The sequence below is a fragment of the Garra rufa genome, chromosome 11 (genome assembly GCF_049309525.1).
Source record: "Garra rufa chromosome 11, GarRuf1.0, whole genome shotgun sequence".
NCBI classification, from domain to species: Eukaryota; Metazoa; Chordata; class Actinopteri; order Cypriniformes; family Cyprinidae; genus Garra; species Garra rufa.
In genome coordinates this window covers 29,891,095-29,910,588 of record NC_133371.1, presented here as the reverse complement: position 1 = coordinate 29,910,588, position 19,494 = coordinate 29,891,095, and the positions used below count along the sequence as shown (strand labels likewise).

The following is a 19,494-nucleotide window of genomic DNA, read 5'->3' as shown; positions in this document are numbered from 1 at the left end:
TGACCCTGGAACACAAAACAAGTCTTAAGTAGAACTGGTATATTTTTAGCAATAGCTAAAAATACATTGTTTGGGTCCAAATGATCGATTTTTCTTTTATGCCAAAAATCATCATCATGTTCCATGAAGACATTTTGTAAATTTCCTAATACTATTTTTTTCGTAAATATATCAAAACTTAATAAAACTCAACAAGAACTTAATTTGGATAACTTTAAAGGCGATTTTCTCAGTATTTTGATTTTTTTGCACCCTCAGATTCCAGATTTTCAAATAGTTTTATCTCGGCCAAATATTGTCATATCCCAACAAACCATACATCAAAGCTTACTAGTTCAGCTTTAAGATGGTGTATAAATCTCAATTTTAAAAAACAGACCCTTATGACTGGTTTTGTGGGCGAGGGTCACATATATATTTGGGTTATGCAAGAACAAAACTCTTGTCAGTATAAGTATATGGTTTTACTAGAAAAATGCTAAAATATTTGGTAAGAAAGTCAGTTAAACACTTAAAGACCTAGTTTCCGAACCATGTTGACATAATACTCACTTTCAAATGGACTGAAGTACTCAGGGTTTACAGAAGCATAAAGCACACCATTTCCCAACCGGTCACTATTCCTGAAAGGAAATGTACATAAAAACACATTGAAAAACAGTACCGGACACTGGAAGATAAAATAAGGTCTATTTTTTACTAGATGAGATATCGACCTCTTTTTGGTGACAAAGACGACAGCAGAGATCACTGCAGTGAGCAACAATAGCACTATAATAGGAATGATGATGGCCAGAAAGAAAGCATTATCATAATTTCCTGTAAAAAAAGAAAAACATTAGTAGAGAATTAAGAACTAAAAGACTGAAACAGGCCTCTCTATATTTCTATTAAATAAGCTATCAAATAAATATAATCGTAGGTTTCTTATGTGTGTTCTTACTTTTAGGTGGTGGCACGTAGAAGGACACTGGTTCAGTCCAAGACCCATTCCCAGCCAAGGATGTGGCTCTGACCCGGGCAGAATAATTTCCAGAGGGCAAATTGCTGAGCTGAGCTCCTCGCAGCACTCTGTACTGCTGCCGTGATACACACTCATGCTTCTCGGGCTGTAACACACACACATACACACACACACAGTCGGTTTGCGGCATTGGCTGCAGTTTTAACTATTTCTTAATGGTGTATGAGTTAGTTGTCACACTAACCTCAGTTCCCAGACGATATTTGATCTCATACATAAGGATCAGTCCATTGGGGTGATGAGGTTCAGGCCACCGCAGCAGCACTGTTCCTTCTCCTTTCTCATCCCTCTCCTGATTTACAGTGCCGGGAATATCATCCGCTTTGTCTGGGGGAAGAACATAACTGTGCTTAAGGCCAGTGCTCTCTTACAGTAATTTAATAAGATTTCAATTGCATTACCATTTTAATTGCTATTAACAAGAACAGGATAGCAAATAAAAAAATGGTGCTCTAGGCACAGTGGAGAATTACTGGAATTTTAATATTTTGCTGGCATGGATATGCGCAAGTTTGGTTTGTTGGCTTTGCTGACCTGCTGGTTTGGTTCTGGAGAAGACAAAAGCGGCGGCACTGCAGCGGTGGATCTCGTAGTTACAGGCGTGGATGTCGATGCGGTACACGGTGAAGGGCTGCAGGTTGGATATCTCCATGAACTCTGTATAGACTTTGTCCTCAGAGAAAGGGTACTCTTTCTCATGCAGCTTTGGGTCAGTGATGTTACTCTCCATTCCTGTGATGTTCCTGCCTGCGCCTTGCAGCAGCGTGCCATTGGCCACTCCAAACAGGTCTCGCCGCTTCCTGTCTGGAGGTCTGAGACATGACAAGAAAAGAAAAGTGTTAAAGAAGAAGAGGAAGGAACAGGAAAAGCAAAGGAAATACTGTAGAAAGAGGAAGGAAAGGAACAAATATGACAGGAAAGAAATAAAAAGAAGAAAAATCAAATTAAAAGAAAAGGGAAAAGATAGGAAAGAAAAAAAGGACAGGAAAAAGAAATAGTAAAGTAACAGTGATAAAGAAAAGGAAATGGAAAGAAGAAAGGGAAAGGAAAGGGAGTAGTAAATGACAGTGAGCAATGGAAAAGGAAGTTAAACCAGGAAAAAAAGAAATTAAATGAGAGTAAGAATGGAAAGAAGTAGGTAATGACAGTAGGAAAAGAAAAGGAAACCTAAAAAGGAAAGAAAGAGGAAAAGGAACGGAATAGTAAATGACAGAGGGAAAGTAAGCAAAAAGGGAATGAGGAAAAGGGAAAGGAAAAGAAAGGAAGTAGTAGATGGCAGTAGGAAAGGAAAGGACAATATGAAAGGAAAGGAAACAGTGAAATGAAGGAGAAAATGAAGGAAGTAGTAAATGGCAGTAGGAAAGGAAAGGACAGTATGAAAGGAAAACAGTAAAAGGAAGAACGAAAATGAAGGAAGTAGTAAATGACAGTAGGAAAGGAAAGCAAAGGAAACTAAAGTTAAAGAGGAAAATTAAGGAATTTGTAAATTATAGTAGGAAAGGAAAGGGAAAAAAGCAAAGGGTAAAAGGAAAGGAGTAGAAAATGACAGTAGGAAGGGAAAATAAACAAAAACAAAAAGAGGAAAAGGAAGGAGTTTGCAAATGACAGTAGGACATAAAAAGGGAAGAAAAGTATGAAAGGAAAGAAAACAGAAAAAGGAAAAGAAAAATGAAGGAAGTAGTAAATGACCATAGGAAAGGAAAGGAAACAGAAAACAAACGAGGAAAGAGGAAAAGGAAGGAAGAAGTAAATGACAGTAGGAAAGGAAAGAAAACAAAAAAGGAAAGAGGAAAAGGAAAGGAGTAGAAAATGACTGTAGGAAAAGAATGAAAGGAAAGGAAACAGAAAAAGGAAGTGGAAAATGAAGGAAGTAGTAAATGACAGTAGGATAGGAAAGGAAAGAAAAGGGACAAAGGGATGAGGAAAAGAAAGGAGGAAGTAAATGAAAAAAGGAAACAGAAAAGGAAAGGAAAGGGGAAAATGAATGAGGAAGGAGATAAATGAAGGAAGTAATTGACAGTAGGAAAGGAAAGGAAAGGAACGTAAAGAAAGGACATGAAATGAAATGAAAGGAAACAAAAAAATGGAAAGAAGAAGTAAATGGCAGAGGAAAAAGAAAGAAAAGGAAACAAAAGAGGAAAAGGAAGGAAGTAGGAAAAAAGGAAAGGAAAAGACAGTAAGAAAGTAAAGGAAAAGACAGTAAGAAAGGAAAGGAAACAAAAAGGAAAGAGTAATAGTCAATGACAGAAGGAAAGGAAAGGAGGAAAAGAAAAAGAAGTAGTAAATGGCAGTAAAATAAGAAAATGGAATAAAGTAAAAAAGAAATGAAAAAGTAAATGACAGCAAGAGTTCATAGAAAGATGTAGAGCAGTCAGCCAGTGTCAGCAGAGTCTACACTGGTTTAAAAGCCAATTACTGCGCACAATTACTCTACAACACACACCCCTTCCTTTAACGCCAAAGCCTAATTCTCTAATGTCCTATTAACAGGTCTCTTAGTAACACTGAGGATACTTCCTGTACAACCTAAAGGGCTCCTTTTTCTCTTCTGGATCTTATCAATCATTTATCATTCTGAATGATGAGATCTTTTAAATTCTTATGAGTTACGAGTGTTATATATCCAGCTGGACTGGAACTGATCGCTCATAAAAAATGTGTAGTTTTTAAAAGAAACATTAACTGCTATCCAGGAACTGTTAACTCTGTCTCGTCTACCCTGACCCTTTCTTATCGTTCTGATTCTTCCTGTCCAGGTATAATTCATGAAGCATTTATCACTGCAAATGAAGCAATACACATACAACAAACATTTCTGCAGATGAGAAAATGAAATGGGAAGGCACATTTGGAACAAATATCGAACATCCATAATAATGATATGACCGACTCTGTCTCTGACGGTAGAGACAGTGCATGAGGCAATAAGCAAACTATGGCGCTGGCTACAGGTCAATCCTGTCACCACTAAAGACATGCAGTCAGCAGCAACCACAAGAGCTTACCAGACGCCAACGGACCCACTGCCACTTCACATATACGACTAGGGCAGGGTCGCAGCCTTACCTAGAGCCATTTTTAGGTGACACGTAACGATTTGCTCGCTCAGGATCTCTGTAAAAATTCAATAGTCAGACCAAACAATACGATCCACCGCAGATGGGAAATACAGGATGGTCTGAGATGAACATGGGGGAAACCCCAATGTGAAAAACAAATACAAGATAGGAAAGTGATGGTGTCAGACACAAAGACTGACAGACAAGTGGAGACAGACAATACAAGTCTTCAGCTTTTGTCAAAACAGTTTGGGAATTGTACCTAGTTATAGACTGATGTATTAAAAAAATGTAAATTTACAGCTAACTGATTCCATACATACCAAAAAAAAAATTTGAATAACTGCTAAAAATTATTACTATACTAAAACCAGGAGTGTTTCCTGTGAGGAGGCAGTGCCTCCCTTAAATATTGGATGAGAAACTAATTTGTAGTGCAAAAACAAAACAACTCTAATATGACAAATTATAACATTAAAGCGTGTATAAATTACTTGTTTTTCAAAAGAAACATTGTCCAACAACGACACCAGCAGGTAAAGTTACAGCAACTCTTTCACCTCCCCTGAGCCCATTGAGTTTTAACAGACTCCCTAAAGAGTGCGGTGAGATTGGTGGGGGTTAATTAAAAATATAGTTAAAAGTTAACCATTAAAAAGAATAGCTGAACATAAAAATAAAATATATTGTTACTGCCTTAAAAAAATACCATTGTTTTTTTCTTTTTCTTTAAGTGATGTTTATTTAACAAAGAAAATGTGACTGGTAGACGAATAAAATTTTTTCCTTTTTTACTTAAGGATAGGAAAGGATAGGAAAGAAAGGGAAATGGGGAAAAGGAAGGAAGTAATAAATGGCAGAAGGAAAGGTAAAGAAAGGAAAGGAAATGAAATGAAAAGTGTAAAAGGAAATGGAAGATAGTAGGAAAGAAAAAAAAAGGAAACAAGAAGTAAACGACTATAGGAAAGGAATAGAAAGGGAAATGGAAGGAAGCAGTAAAGGACAGTAGGAAATGAAACAAAAGGAAAAAGAAAAGAGGAAAAGGAAGGAAGTAGTAAATGACATTATAAAAGGAAAGAAAAGAAAGTAATAAATGACAGTAGGAAAGGAAAGGAAATGAAAGGAAAGGGGTAACGGAAGATGCAGTAAATGACTAGCATTTACTGCTTCCTTCATTTTCCCTTTCTGTGTCCAGGTTACGCCTTTCCTTACGGAATTAGTAAATTACAGTAAGGAGGAAAGGAAAGGAAAGGAAAGGAAAGGAAAGAACGGAAAGAGGAAAAAGAAAATGGACAGTAAGGAGGAAAGGAAAGAGGAAAAATAAGGAAGTAGTAAATGACAGTAGGAAAGGAAAGGAAATGGAAAAGGAAATGGAAGACAGTATGAAAGGGGAAAAGGAAGGAAGTAGTAAATGACAGTAGACAATGAAAGGAAAATGGAAAAGGAAATGGAAGACAGTAGGAAAGGAAAGAGAAAAAGGAAAGAAGAAGGAAAGGGAAATGGAAGGAAGCAGTAAATGACAGTAGGAAAGGAAATGAAAGGAAAAAGAAAAGAGGAAAAGGAAGAAAGTAGTAAATGACATTAGAAAAGGAAAGGAAAGGAAAGGAAAGGAAAAGAAAGGAAAGGAAAGGAAAGGAAAGGGGTAACGGAAGGGGAAACGGAAGGTTACCCCTGGAAAGGAAAGGAAAGGAAAGGAAAAGAAAAGGAAAGGAAAGGGTAAGAAAGGAAAGAGAAGAAGGAAAGGGAAATGGAAGGAAGCAGTAAATGACAGTAGGAAAGGAAATGAAAGGAAAAAGAAAAGAGGAAAAGGAAGAAAGTAGTAAATGACATTAGAAAAGGAAAGGAAAGGGGTAACGGAAGGGGAAACGGAAGGTTACCCCTGGAAAGGAAAGGAAAGGAAAGGAAAAGGAAAGGAAAGGAAAGGAAAGGGGGGAAATAAAAGAAAGGGGAAAAGGAAATGGAAGATAGTAGAAAAGGAAAAGAAAGGAATTTGTAAATGACAGTAGGAAAACTGAATAGCTGAATGTAAGTTTACAAATAAAGAAATTGTTTATATTGTTACTGCCTAAAAAAATAAAATAGTTTTTTCTTTTTCTGATAGTGTAAGTAATGTTTATTTAACCAATTTTACTTTTGATAAATAAATACTGGTCATATTGGTGTGCTGTCTCTAAACTCGGCCAACTTTGCTCTATAGTCGTAATAGCAGGTGTTTTCCCAGACTGACATGACAACACAGGCAGAAAGGCAAGCAGCAAGTTTACAAGCAATTACGAAGTTTAACCAGTGATGATTATAAAAGTTTAAACATTACTATAAGCCTTACTCTGCCAGCTCAAATTAATCAACTGAGAAATGACAGTAATGAGAGACGATTTCAGTCTGTGTTTGTGTGCGAGTGGAAACTTTTAATAAAAGCCAACGCAGAACGCTGTAGGGAGGAACAATCAAATCAACTCTAACCACATTCCATGTCACTTCCATTGAACGGCGCTCCGTGATTTATGACTGGGGATTTTGGAAGCAACTGGACACTGTTTAATACTCACTAACTAGGGTTTCAGATCACCCTTGAGGGTGTTTACTGTAGTAGATCAAATCATATGTGACCCTGGACCACAAAACCAGTCTTAAGTCGCTGGGATATATTTGTAGCAATAGCCAAAAATACATTGTATGGGTCAAAATTATTGATTTTTCTTTTATGCCAAAAATCATTAGGAAATTAAGTAAACATCATGTTCCATGAAGATGTTTTGTAAAATTCCTACTATAAATATATCAAAATGTAATTTTTGATTAGTATTATGCATTGTTAAGAACTTAATTTGGACAACTTTAAAGGTGATTTTCTCAGTATTTCGATTTTTTTGCACCCTCGGATTCCAGATTTTCCAATAGATGTATCTCGGCCAAATATTGTCCTATCCTAACAAACCATACATCAATAAAAAGCTTATTTGTTGAGCTTTCATATGATGTATACATCTCAGTTTTGTAAAATTTAACCTTATGACTGGTTTTGTGGTCCAGGGTCACATATGTCACTTGAGCATCACATCGACACCTTACATTACAACTCTACTCATCAAGCACAAAGAAAAACCATGTGTGTAAAGTGCATTCATAATATACAGTACATGTACCATGTAAAATCCTTTTTTTTGTAACCTTTAGCCCAGACTCAAATACAGTCAAGACAGAGTTAGACATTAACTTTTCCATTAAGGGACAATTTTTTTCCCTGGAACTGATTTTCAGGGGCATTTTTTCATTTGTGACATTAGTAATTGTATCTGTGTTGTCTTTAAATGTCAAATACAGATTTTTGAACAGTATGATTTAAAATGTTTTTTTATTTAATCCAAAGTACAACAACAACAGTAAAATTCTGAAACATTTTTACTATTTAAAATAACTGTTGTCTATTTGAATATATTTTAAAATGTAATTTATTCCTGTGATTTCAAAGTTGAATTTTTAGCATCATTACTCCAGTCACATGATCTTTAAGAAATCATTCTAATATGCTTATTTGCAGTTTGAAAAAAACATTTTTTATCATTATGCTGAAAACAGAGGATTAGATTTTTTTCAGAAGAACAGCATTTATCTGAAATAGAAATCTTTTGTAACATTATAAAAGTCTTTATCATCACTTTTGATCAATTTAAAGCATCCTTGCTAAGTAAATGTGTTAATTAATATAATTTCTTTCTAAAAAAAAAAAAAAAAAAAAACGTTGATCATGTGGCACTGAAGACTGGAGTAATGATGCTGAAAATTCAGCTTTGATCACAGAAATAAATTACATAGTAAAATACATTCAAATAGAAAACAGTTCTTTTAAATAGTAAAAATGTTTCACAATATTACGACTTTTGCTGTATTTTGGATCAAATCAATAGACTTCTTTAAAAAAACATTAAAAATCGAACTGTTCAAAAACTTTTGACTGGTAGTGTACATGTGACAAATACTAATATTTTTGCCCCTTAATCTTAAATTTGTGAGGCATTTTTGTTCATTTCAGTGGCATGTTTGCTTAAGGCCATTGTAATTTCCAACCCTGGGTCAGGATCTGCCTCTTGTCTACGGTTATAAACACTGATCTTAACCTAAATGCTTCTGGCACTGACCGCCGACTAAGAAAAGGTCAGGCTTGCATCAAGAGCTAAAGAGACGTGTAGACGCACCGGATCCTGAGGGAAGATTTTACACCTGCAAACCTCAGATGAAAGGCATAACAGCAGGTGTTGACATAGCAACACTGACAGCAGCACATCCAGTCTTCCTTTTCCCAGGCAAGAAGGCTTACGTGTCATTGCTGCATAGGCAACACCTCACATCCCCTGGCAGAAAGTCAAGCCTTCAGTTAAGCGCAGGGCTCAAGAGTGACTCGGACTCCCATTACAGGGCCCGAAAAGCTGATCAGCTGTGTGGGAGTTTGAAAGAGACAGCACATCCACATCTCCTCTCGAAAGGGATCCTACTTTGGAATTCATTAACATTCCACATAGGTTTGCTGTACATTTCCTGGGAGCCGGACACTCCAAATCAAACAAAGAACGCGTCTGAGGAAGGATGAAGAGAGAGCAGGCGAGAGGAAGAGAAAGGGGAGACGACCGTTGAATGGAAAAACATATCCGCTTCATTCAAGTGTTTAGCATCTCTAGTTTTTCTCAGACTCGAGCGGTTGTGTCTCAAACATTGATAATGAGGTCTACTCAGTTGGGATGGAGAGTGACAAATCTGTTGCAGAATGTTGGGTCAAGATGGAAATAACAAGTCATCAGCGATGGAGAAACAGCATCTTGAGCATCCTGCTACTAAGGCAAAGCATATTTACATTTAGAAAGTCTGTTTTCCATCGATTAGAGATGGAGAGACGGGTGGACGGGTGCATTGCGCTGTCCCTGAGTGAACGGCAAACCATTACCTTGATGAAAATAGGACTCAAAAGCAGAAGTTTGGGAAGCTAAGTGGTAGAAGATGTTTGGCGACATCGATTTGCGCATCAGTGCTCATGACTCAAAACCCAGGCCCACCCCAAAACACACTCACACACACACACACACACACACACACTCGCAAGCAAATAAACAACCCACAAAAAAGCCAGATTGCAGATGTCCTGAACGAACCCGTGGAAAGTCTCAAAGCATGTGTGTCTGAGTAAACCTAAACCGGTTCCTGTGTGCCGGTCTTCTCCCGCGTGAGACAAGAAAACATCCGATGCCACAAGCAAGGTAAACAGATAACACAATGCAGACGTCACTCCTCATTTCGGCAAACAAAAGCCTAACATGGAGCGAGCCCTCAGCCGGCGGCTGCTTTCCAGTCTCATTAATCCAGTCTGCGTCTGTTTGTGCATCCCAAATTACAGCCTGCTGAAGTCTTAATATGCAACCGCCACCGTCGTCCCAGCAACAAACAACGTGGCCGCACAGGCCTGGAGTTCGTACCTTTCCCCCTCCGCGCCATCTGATTCCGCTCCAGCCTCCGCTGCTGGCACCCACCCCCTTCCAAAACCTCATGTTCTGATCTTGTCAGGCCCATGTCGGAATAATTAGGTCTCGGTCCGGGCCTCCAAAGTTCTGGTTTTGATTCTATGAAATCAAGCCGCCTCAAGACTATGAGCTCAGACCCACTTTGATAATCGCTCTCCAGGAAGACTGAAAAAATGTAGGTCTTCAGACCACTGTTGTAAACTGTGGTAGAAAGTGCTGGGAGTAACCCAGTCTCTGTTCCCACCTAACCTTTTCAGTACGCTAGACCAGTAGTTTTCCATCAGGTTCTAGAATTCACATTGGACATTAACCGGAAAGCCAACGTTGTACCAAAAATGTTTGTCATACAAAAGTATGACTAATGCGGGTTTAAGGTGAGTTTTTGGAGGAAGTGTAAAGCTTTTAATTTGATAAAAACACTTTATTAGAATTTTTGTATTTGAGCTATAGAATTGTTCTTGACATTTTTATGGTCATCTTATGGTTTAGGCATTATGTTATCAAGGCAACAAAGTTCACAATGTTGCTAATTACTCGAGGGATAGTTCACCCAAAAATGAAAATTCTGTCATTAGTAACTCATCCTCATGTCGTTCCAAACCTGTAAGTCCGTTCATTTTTAGAACACAAATTAAGATTATTTTTATGAAATCCAAGAGCTTTCTGACCCTACATAAACAATGCAACTGACAGGTTTAAGGCCCAGAAAGGTAGTAAAAAAAAAGTAAGAGTATGATGACAGTACCTTTTGGGGCCTTGAACGTGGTAGCTACGTTGCTGTCTACGCTCTTGGATTTCATCAAAAATATCTTAACTTGTGTTCCGAAGATGAACGAAGGTCTTTGGGTTTATAACGACATGAGGATGAGTAATTAATGACAAAATTTTCATTTTTGAGTGAACTATCCCTTTAAAACATTTACAGATTGACCTTATTTCACTTCCATTGTAGGTGCTTTATTGTAACCTAGATCTTTGCTTTTTTTATTCTAGAAAAGCGGGGACAAGTCAAAAATGTGTGGTAATAATTTGCCACAAGTTATGTTGATTCAGCTTGTACTGAACCCAAAATATTCTTTAAAATCAAAATCAAACATTTAAATCAGACTTAGGCATTTGGGTTGTATTAATGCTTTCAAATAGCAGATGCAAGAGTCCACTGAACCAAACAGACCTGCATATCTAAGAGCTTCGGAAATAAGAGCTTCATACCTGGGTGTGAAGATGGAGTTGTGCAGGAAGTTCTCAAAGACTTTTCTGTAAGACCTGTCTTCAGCTTCCGCCTTTAGGTCCTCCTTGGTTTTCGGGCAGGGGCAGCAACCCTTCTCACCCCCGCCAACATCTGATTTGGTTGGCTTTGTTTCACCCTCCATGTCCGACAAAGCCGTGGCCGAGATGCGGATGGGAATTTTTAGCTCTATAGTCCAAAACAAAGACAAAGAATGAGAGGATCGAGCAATGAGAACACAAGCTTCACATGTTTTGTGAATATAGTTATTGTACGGTTCTCTGAAATACCTGACTCTACTCCCAGGCACGATTTTCAACATAGCTGTACTAGATTAGCTTTTTCACATTATAAATTTACCTGAAATTAATCATTCAAATTTTTTGGCTAGTAACCATGTAGTTACTAGAATAAATGTACACTCACTAAGCAGTATATTTTACTTTATACAACAATTCTTTTTAGTCCTTGAATCTGATTTGCTGAGTGGAGTGCGATATTCTAGTGATATCGGAACTTCAAGTGTCATGGCGGACACCCAAATCCACTATAATTTTATAAATAATAGTGTTTTGTGTCACGGGATGTAGTTTTAAGAGTTTTTAGGTAAGAATTTACTTGTTTAGACTTCAAATATGCAGTTTGTTAATAAAGATTTTTATTTAGTACTAACCTGAAAAGACGATTACATATAGTCCCACTAGAAAAATTAATAGTTGAATTTATAATTAGTTTAAAAGTTTACATGCATTTGATTCTTAATACTGTGTTGCTGCCTTGTTTGTTTTGTTTAGTGATAGTTGTCCATGAGCCCCTTGTTTGTCCTAGTTAAACTGGCCGGTGTTCTTCAGAAAAGTCCTTCCGGTCCCACAAACTCTTTGATTTTTCAGCATTTTTGTGTATTTGAACCCTTTCCAGCAATGATTGCTGCAATGAACACGATGCATTAAGAGCCGGGGGTGAAAACTTTTGAATTTTTTGAAATTTGAAAATGAGGGTAAAATTTACATATTTTGTCTTCTGGTGGAACATGTAAGTATCTTCTGTGGCTTCTGAAGGGCAGTACTAAATAAAAAAAATATATGATATTTAGGCAAAATAAGAAAAATGTACACATACTCATTCCGTTCAAAAGTTTACACCCCTGGTTCTTAATGCATCGTTTTTATTTCTGAAGCACCAGTGAACGTTTAAACGTTCTGTAATAGTTGCATATGAGTCCCTCAGTTGTCCTCAGTGTAAAAAGATGGATCTCAAAATCATAGTCATTGTTGCAAAGGGTTCAAATACACAAAAACGCTGAAAAAAAAAAAAAGAATCTGTGGGACCTGAAGGACTTTTCTGAAAAACAGTGGACAGTTTAAATGTTTATTTATTTTCTTTAATGGGAAATATCTTATTCAGGTCAGTACTAAATAAATAATAACATGCATTTTGTAAGATCCCTCTTATTTTGGTAAAATAAAATTTCGCAGATTCTGCAAAACTTTTGACTTCAACTGCATATTGATGCCTAAATGTCTGAAATAATGCTGAAAGGAGGCAGAAGGTTGAAGGTTAGTGGTGGTGATGAGGGTAGACGAAGCAAAAGGTTGTATTAATGGTGCACACTTACCTTTAGAGCAGTAGTTATGTTGGTAAAGTTCCCGGTCTTCTGTCTGCTGCTGCCAACGGAGCAAGTAGAAAGTTTTGTTTCCATTAGGAGCAATGGGAGGAGACCACTTCACCATCAGAGATGAGGAGGAGTTGGCATATGCGCGGGCATCAAGGGGCATTGACGGCGCTGTGAAATTGCAAGATATTAGTTGGCATCAAATTGTAGATTAGATTGGGTGGATACTGTAGGGATAGTGATAAAGCCAACCTGATGCATTGGTACGGATATAGACCACCTCACTCTTAGCCCCCAGAATGTGCTTGTCCTCTACAACTAGGGTGACGGCTTTCACAAAGATGGCATATTGTGTCCAGGGTTTAAGAGGTGACAGAAACACCCCTGGGTCTGACGATTTGTCCTGAGGAAGGTCTACATCCACCATGTTCCAGCTGTTGGAGCCACATCCATCTTGTCCGTCGAATTCTGTGATGTTCTGGAATGGTCTACATCGAGACACCAGTGCACAAATGCACATACAAATACGATAGTAAACTCGATGTGAATAATATGTCTATAATAGTAACTTCTACCAGGCTGATACTTACGCTTCCTTGTAATACACGATGAAGCTGATGAGGTCTCTGTAGTCAGGCGGTCGATATCGCTCCCAAGTGAGCTTTATTCGAGTACTCTGAGTGTGGTTGGTTTTGAACTTTAGAATATAACTCTCACCTAGAAAAGGGGTCATAAGAGAGATTTAACTAAGAGCACCCATAAGAGTTCTTCAACTTGAATGTAAGACTGTGCTATGGCCTTTCCATCTTTCATGAGCTTCTAGGAATCAGAGTGGTATTAGAAAAGGCACTTCTGTTAATGTCTCACCAGTCTAGAGTCAGAGCAATTATGTTCCGAGGAAAAAATACGACCACATTGGCTAAGCCATTATCATTGTTCTTCAAAGCAAACTTGCTCTATGCAGAAATCTGTCAAACACATAATAGAGCAGATACAGTGGAACAACTGGGACACCTTGGGAGCAAAATGCATTTTAAGCGTCTTGAGTGATGTCTTTGTAGACAGATAATTCTGTCGTCTACCAGTCGGTTCTCACTTAGAAATGCCACTGCATTATAGAACAGAATATCAAACCAATAAACTGCATTTACAAGAAAAACTGCACAAGCAAACTTTTACTTTTTGAAACCTTTTATAAAAAATGTTTTTTCAGGTTTCAAACTATAAAATGATGGATAAACTGTTCAAAATGTCTAGACAGCTATTAAAAATTATTTAAACACAAAAATGTATCACGTTTAAGTGACTTCTGAGAAAAGCTTTAGCACTATGTGTTTGCAGAGGCCACTTGGCTTGATATTTTGTTTGTAATGTAATAGATTTTAAGTGTCAAAAACAATATTATATCGGAATATGTAAAGTTTATGTGAAGTGTAGCTGTAAAATTAAGTATATATCTGTATATAGGTATATACACGCATACACATGTGCATACCACACATACAAACATATTCATTTCACTCATTCTCCTTCTCTCATTTATAAGTTTATGAAGTTGTGATTGGAAGAGTGCATGGTTCCGGTTCCATGTGTCTGGTTTATATTAAAATAAAACCAGAATGGATTCCAAATGTTGAAAAATGTAAATATATTCGTCATGTTTCATGGCAGTTTTCAGGTCCAACAGCCTCAAGGACTTAATGTAGGGACATATTTTAAGTGAGAGCAAGGTTACATCGTGTTACCTTGTAAGATACATTGTTACAGTTTTCATGTGTCAAACAAAACTATGCAATATGATCTGAATTTTTCTATTTGGTGTAAATGCGCGTAACTTCATTTTTTTCTTTCAGATTCACAAACTTCCCGTGGGAACCTTGACAGAATGACAAAAATGTGAAAAGTTTTCATTGTCTAAAACTAGATTAAAATGCTCAGACATTTAGTCATCTAATACTTGACTAAACAAAAACAGGCCGAGGTTGACTAAATATGATAATAACTAAAAAGCACATTCAACCCAGGATTAACACGACTAAAGCAAAAGACTAAAAGACTAAAACAAAAACTAAATTGGCTGACAAAATTAACACTAATGGAGATGAGCCATTCCTTTATGTTGCTATGATGTAAAATGTACACTATAGGCTTATCATACAGTTGAAAATCTGGGTTGTGCCAGATTAGGGTGTATCTACATGGTTATTTCTGTGCACTTTCCACCAGTTGATGTGCTTGTAATATTCTTAAAGTAGTTCATTTTCTTAAATGAGGTTGGTAAGAAAGCAAATTCCTTGACTAAAGTGTTTTTACATTGATTTTGAAAGAGAAGTATTATGAGCTGTAGAATGCTGTAGAAGTGTTTTATTCCAGTTTACTGTGCAATCTAAAAATTTAGAAAAAACATCAATGATTTAGAACAGGGGTTTTCAAACCTGTCCTGGAGCCTCCCCTGCCCTGCACATTTTGCTTGTCTCTCTCATCTAATACACCTGATTCAAATCATCAGCTCATTAGTAGAGACTGCAAGACCTGAATTGGGTGTGCCTAATAAGGGAGACATACAAAATGTGCAGGGCAGGGGAGGCTCCAGGACAGGTTTGAAAACCCCTGATTTAGAAGGTTTCTTGTAGTGAGTTATAGAGATCCTGTAAACATAATTACAAATTATCTGCATAAAGAATTTTTATGTTGTGTTGATATCTTGTATTCCTTGGATTCTATTGTTTTATCGTATCACTGTCACAATGAAACTGTGATGTGACCCCATTTGTGATCATTATGGCCCTAGGTGATGTATATAGCCTTTTTATCCAAAAGTGTTAACTGAAGCATTTCTGTATTTGATAAAACCTGTTTGATCATGTGGATTAACATCGGATAAATGTTTCTATTCTAGTAGCTAGAGCTTCAGTAATCATTTTTAATTCAGTATTTATCAACGAGAGATCTTTGTTTGTTTTTTTTAAAAAGAGCCATAACAGCTATATTCATATGCATAGGAATTGTGGATGTAGTTTTTATTTCTGTGACTACTCCATGAATTAACAGAGATTGAATTTCCCAGAAATGTTAAGAGAATTCAGCTGGGAGTTCTTCAGGTCTGGGTAATTTGTTGTTTGGCATTTTATCTAATGCATTACGGAATTCATCAGGAGTAAGCGGAGCATCTAGGGAATTTGCCTGTTCTTTTGATATTGTTGGTATTTTAACTACTTTTAAAAAGATCTATTTCATCGGTGCCGATAGCCTTGTGGCCAGCATGCCGACATACAGCGCCATTGCGCTCCGGGCGTCCCGTGTTTGGCAAAAATAAATCTTCAAAAAAAAAAAAAAAAAGATCTATTTCGGAGTGCAGTTAGTAAGCAAAACAGAACAGAAAGACAAAGTTGTCTTGTTATTGTGACTGTGGTTCTCAAAACTATAAATTAATTTCAAATAAAATTCATTTTGCTGTAGCACTGCATCACAGGAAACACTTCATCCACTCACAACTTGCTCGTTCTCCATTGCTACGAGTGTCGTCCTCCTCCATCTTTAGCTTAACACCGGTCTTCTCCCACATTTTCTGGATCTCAGACATGCAAAGCTTGGGATTGAAGCGGAAAAACAATTTCCCAGCTCTAATGGTCAGATTGTGCTGACTCCAGTCCCACAGATACTGCAAGTTCTGGTTGTCCACGGCAGAAAATGCATACAACCTGTAGTAGGAAAACACACATACACAAACAAAGTATTAAAACACTTTTTATGTTTAACGTAAGAAAAATCTAACCAGAGAAAGGAATGAGAACGATCGGATCTGGTTATACACATGACGAATGCGATATGTGCGAAAACAACTACTGAAGTGTGTGCGCAGATTGTATTTCATTAAAGCACGCATGAAGATCAGGGCTCAGAAGAGGGTTAGGATGACTTCTACAGCTGCACCCGACTGAGTCGCACTGAACGCCTCAGGAACGTGGAGAATGTCTGAAATGTCTTAAAGCATTCCATGAGATGAAACTCAACCCTAGTGAGATCACAACACAAGAGTTCCCACAGACTCCCCCTGACTTCCGCCATAAAACACTGACTTCATGTGAAGAAAAATGAGTCAGATAGCAGATAGTGATTCATAGAGTGTGTGTATACGTATAATAGCTGAATCTCTCGACTTCAGCTTGAGCTGAGAGTTTATTAATTTCACCCATAACTATGGAAACCTTTGAAGAAGTGTTACAATCTGATGATTTTAAAGGACACAGAGTCCTACAAGAAATATTCACATTCTTCTTTTTGGTTCAGACATGAGACTATGTTGCAACGTGACTACCGAAGCTGAGTTTTAGAACATGATAGCTGCTAATCTTCTTTGACCAGCAACAAACCGCCTACCAGCTGGTGAAGTTGCTTTAGGTAGTCAAGCTGGTTTTTGAATCATTTGGACAGCTTTTAAATGACAAAGGTTTAAAATTTGGGGGTGTGTAATAATTAAAAAAAGAAATGAACACTCAGCCATGACATTAAATTGATCAAAAGAAGATAATGATCAAACAACAAGCTTAAAGGGATAGTGCACCCAAAAATGAAAATTCTGTCATTAATTACTCACCCTCATGTCGTTACAAAAACTGTAAGACTTTTGCTCATCTTTGGAGCACAAATGAAGATATTTTTGATGACATCCGAGTTTTCTGACCCTGCATAGACAGCAATGCAACTCACATTCAAGGCCCAGAAAGGTAGTACAGACATCGATAAAGTAATCCATTTGGCATTAGTGTTTTAACATTTACTTTGTGATGCTACGAGAACACTTTTAATGCACAGAGATGACAAAATAATTAACTTGGTAGTTGCGTTGCTGTCTATGTAGGTTCAGAAAGCTGAATTTCATCAAAAATATCTTATTTATTATTTATAAGATATTTTTTGGTGAACTATCCCTTTAAGGCACATCGACATGTCATAACACATAGTTATGTGCTTTAAAAAAAAAATTCTTACTGGTCTGTAAGCTCTTCTCCATGAATGTATCGCAAGCTCTTGAGGAAGGACAGGGAGCCCAGAGTGTGAGAGTGTTTGATCTTTACATATCCAGTCACTGTCTGGATCAGGCCCATGAAACTCTCCAGCTCTGATGCAATGTTATCTGGGGAAAGAGAGAGAGAGAGAGAGAGAGAGAGAGAGAGAGAGAGAGAGAGAGAGAGAGAGAGAGAGAGAGGGAGAGAGAGAGAGAGAGAGAGAGGAGAGACAGACAGACAGAGAGAAAGAGATATGACACTGGAGCAACACAAACTAAATCCCACAGGACACATAGTGTCTGCACTAACTCATCACTTCATCAGTGTGAGTGATACATGGGCGGCAGCAACTGTCCCATATCAAAATGCTAAGAGCTTTAGCGGCTCATACCTGAAAAATACATGAACCTTATTGTATCACCCCAGGAAGATACATGTCAGTTAATAAACACAACAATGTTTGACCAATAAAATTTCCAAAAAAGTGAGTTCAACTTGTATATCAGGTACCACAAGAAAAAAAAGTGTAGGTTTAGTGCACATTTTTAAAGTTATAAACTGGATTTTATTTTGACATTGTATTAAATCAAAAACAATTTTTTAAATATTTTCTGTAAAATACACTACCAGTCAAAAGTTTTTGAACAGTAAGATTTTTAATGTTTTTTTTTTTAAAGAAGTCTGCTTCAATCCTGCAAAAACAGCAAAACAGTTTTGACATATTTTTACTATTTAAAATAACTGTTTTCAATTTGAATATATTTTAAAATGTAATTTATTCCAGTGACTTCAAAGCTGAATTTTTAGCATCATTACTCCAGTCACATGATCCTTCAGAAATCATTCTAATATTCTGATTTGCTGCTCAAAACATTTATTATTATTATTGTGTTGAAAGCAGCTGAGTAGAATCTTTTCAGGTTTCTTTGATGAATATAAAAAGTTCAGAAGAACAGCATTTATCTGAAATAGAAATCTTTTGTAACATGTCTATGTACAAATGCTTTTATAATCACTTCTGATCAATTTAAAGCATCCTTGCTACATAAAATATATACACACACATATATATATATATATTTTACCCCCCTTTTTACCTATTTTTGGATCAAATAAATAACTTCTTTAAAAAACATTAAAAACTTACTGTTCAGAAACTTTTGACTGGTAGTGTATTTAAGTTTTTTTTAGTCACTTATATATATATATATATATATATATATATATTAAAAAAAACAAATATTAGCATAATTAGCATTATTATAAAGTTAACATGTAAACTTTGAAACCTGTAAAAGTAGTTTTTGCTAAATCTTTTCTCTCAATTTTAGTTTTTCAAAATTGAAAAATTATGTACCAATGACAAAATTTAATGTGGTCCTGAAAATGTTTCGTAGTGAAAACAATTAAGTTTTATCATTAAAAAAAAAAGTTTTCCACATTTCCACATGGAAACTCTGAATAATATATTTGTTTAAAAATAGGGAGAGGCACAAATCTTGAAGTAATCACTCAAACTTGGATCTGTCATTTGCCTAGAAATAAAAAAAACTCCTTATCACTGGGGGTTATGGGACAGGAGGGTGAGAGTGAAGGTACTTACTGCCACGGCGGATGTTGATGTGCAGGTTGCCTTTGATGACAGTGCAGCCCTGCAGGGACTGAGCAGCATCCACCGAGTCGATTGTCTTAGTTTCACAGACCTTATCGCACAGTCCGTCACATGCTCTACAAAACATACTGCAGGTGGGAGAGAGAGAAGGAAAAGAAGGGAGAGTGAGTGTCAAGGACAGATCACAGCCACACACACAGACTCCAAACAGGCAAACGCCAGTGAACCGTGACAGGATTATTGTGTCTCACCAAAACACGAAGTATATTTAAGGCTTGTTTTTGACAAACACAAGGTCACTGCTTTATGAGGTCTTTGCTCTTAACAGAGTCCTCGCTTGAACCCTGGGTTTTATGTGAAAGAGGGATCATTAAGTCTGCTGTGAGGCGAAACCAGGTCTGGTCAATTTACAAAACAGGCTGAACATCTAAAAAGTTACG

General features: G+C 37.0%; 1 protein-coding gene across 1 annotated transcript in view; it reads right to left on the bottom strand.

Annotated features, from left to right (window-relative positions):
- The window catches only part of igf1ra (insulin-like growth factor 1a receptor), a 30,141-nt gene extending 10,960 nt beyond the window's left edge, over positions 1-19,181 (bottom strand). The window contains exons 1-12 of the mRNA XM_073850172.1: positions 19,046-19,181; positions 17,426-17,570; positions 15,926-16,134; positions 13,024-13,150; positions 12,686-12,921; positions 12,437-12,604; positions 10,806-11,010; positions 1,559-1,836; positions 1,209-1,351; positions 944-1,109; positions 717-819; positions 553-623 (exon numbers count right to left, since the gene is read on the bottom strand). Of these exons, the coding sequence (XP_073706273.1) occupies positions 553-623; positions 717-819; positions 944-1,109; positions 1,209-1,351; positions 1,559-1,836; positions 10,806-11,010; positions 12,437-12,604; positions 12,686-12,921; positions 13,024-13,150; positions 15,926-16,134; positions 17,426-17,570; positions 19,046-19,181 (1,987 nt within the window). The remainder of the gene's footprint in view (positions 1-552; positions 624-716; positions 820-943; positions 1,110-1,208; positions 1,352-1,558; positions 1,837-10,805; positions 11,011-12,436; positions 12,605-12,685; positions 12,922-13,023; positions 13,151-15,925; positions 16,135-17,425; positions 17,571-19,045) is intronic.
- Between the last annotated feature and the right edge of the window lie 313 nt (positions 19,182-19,494).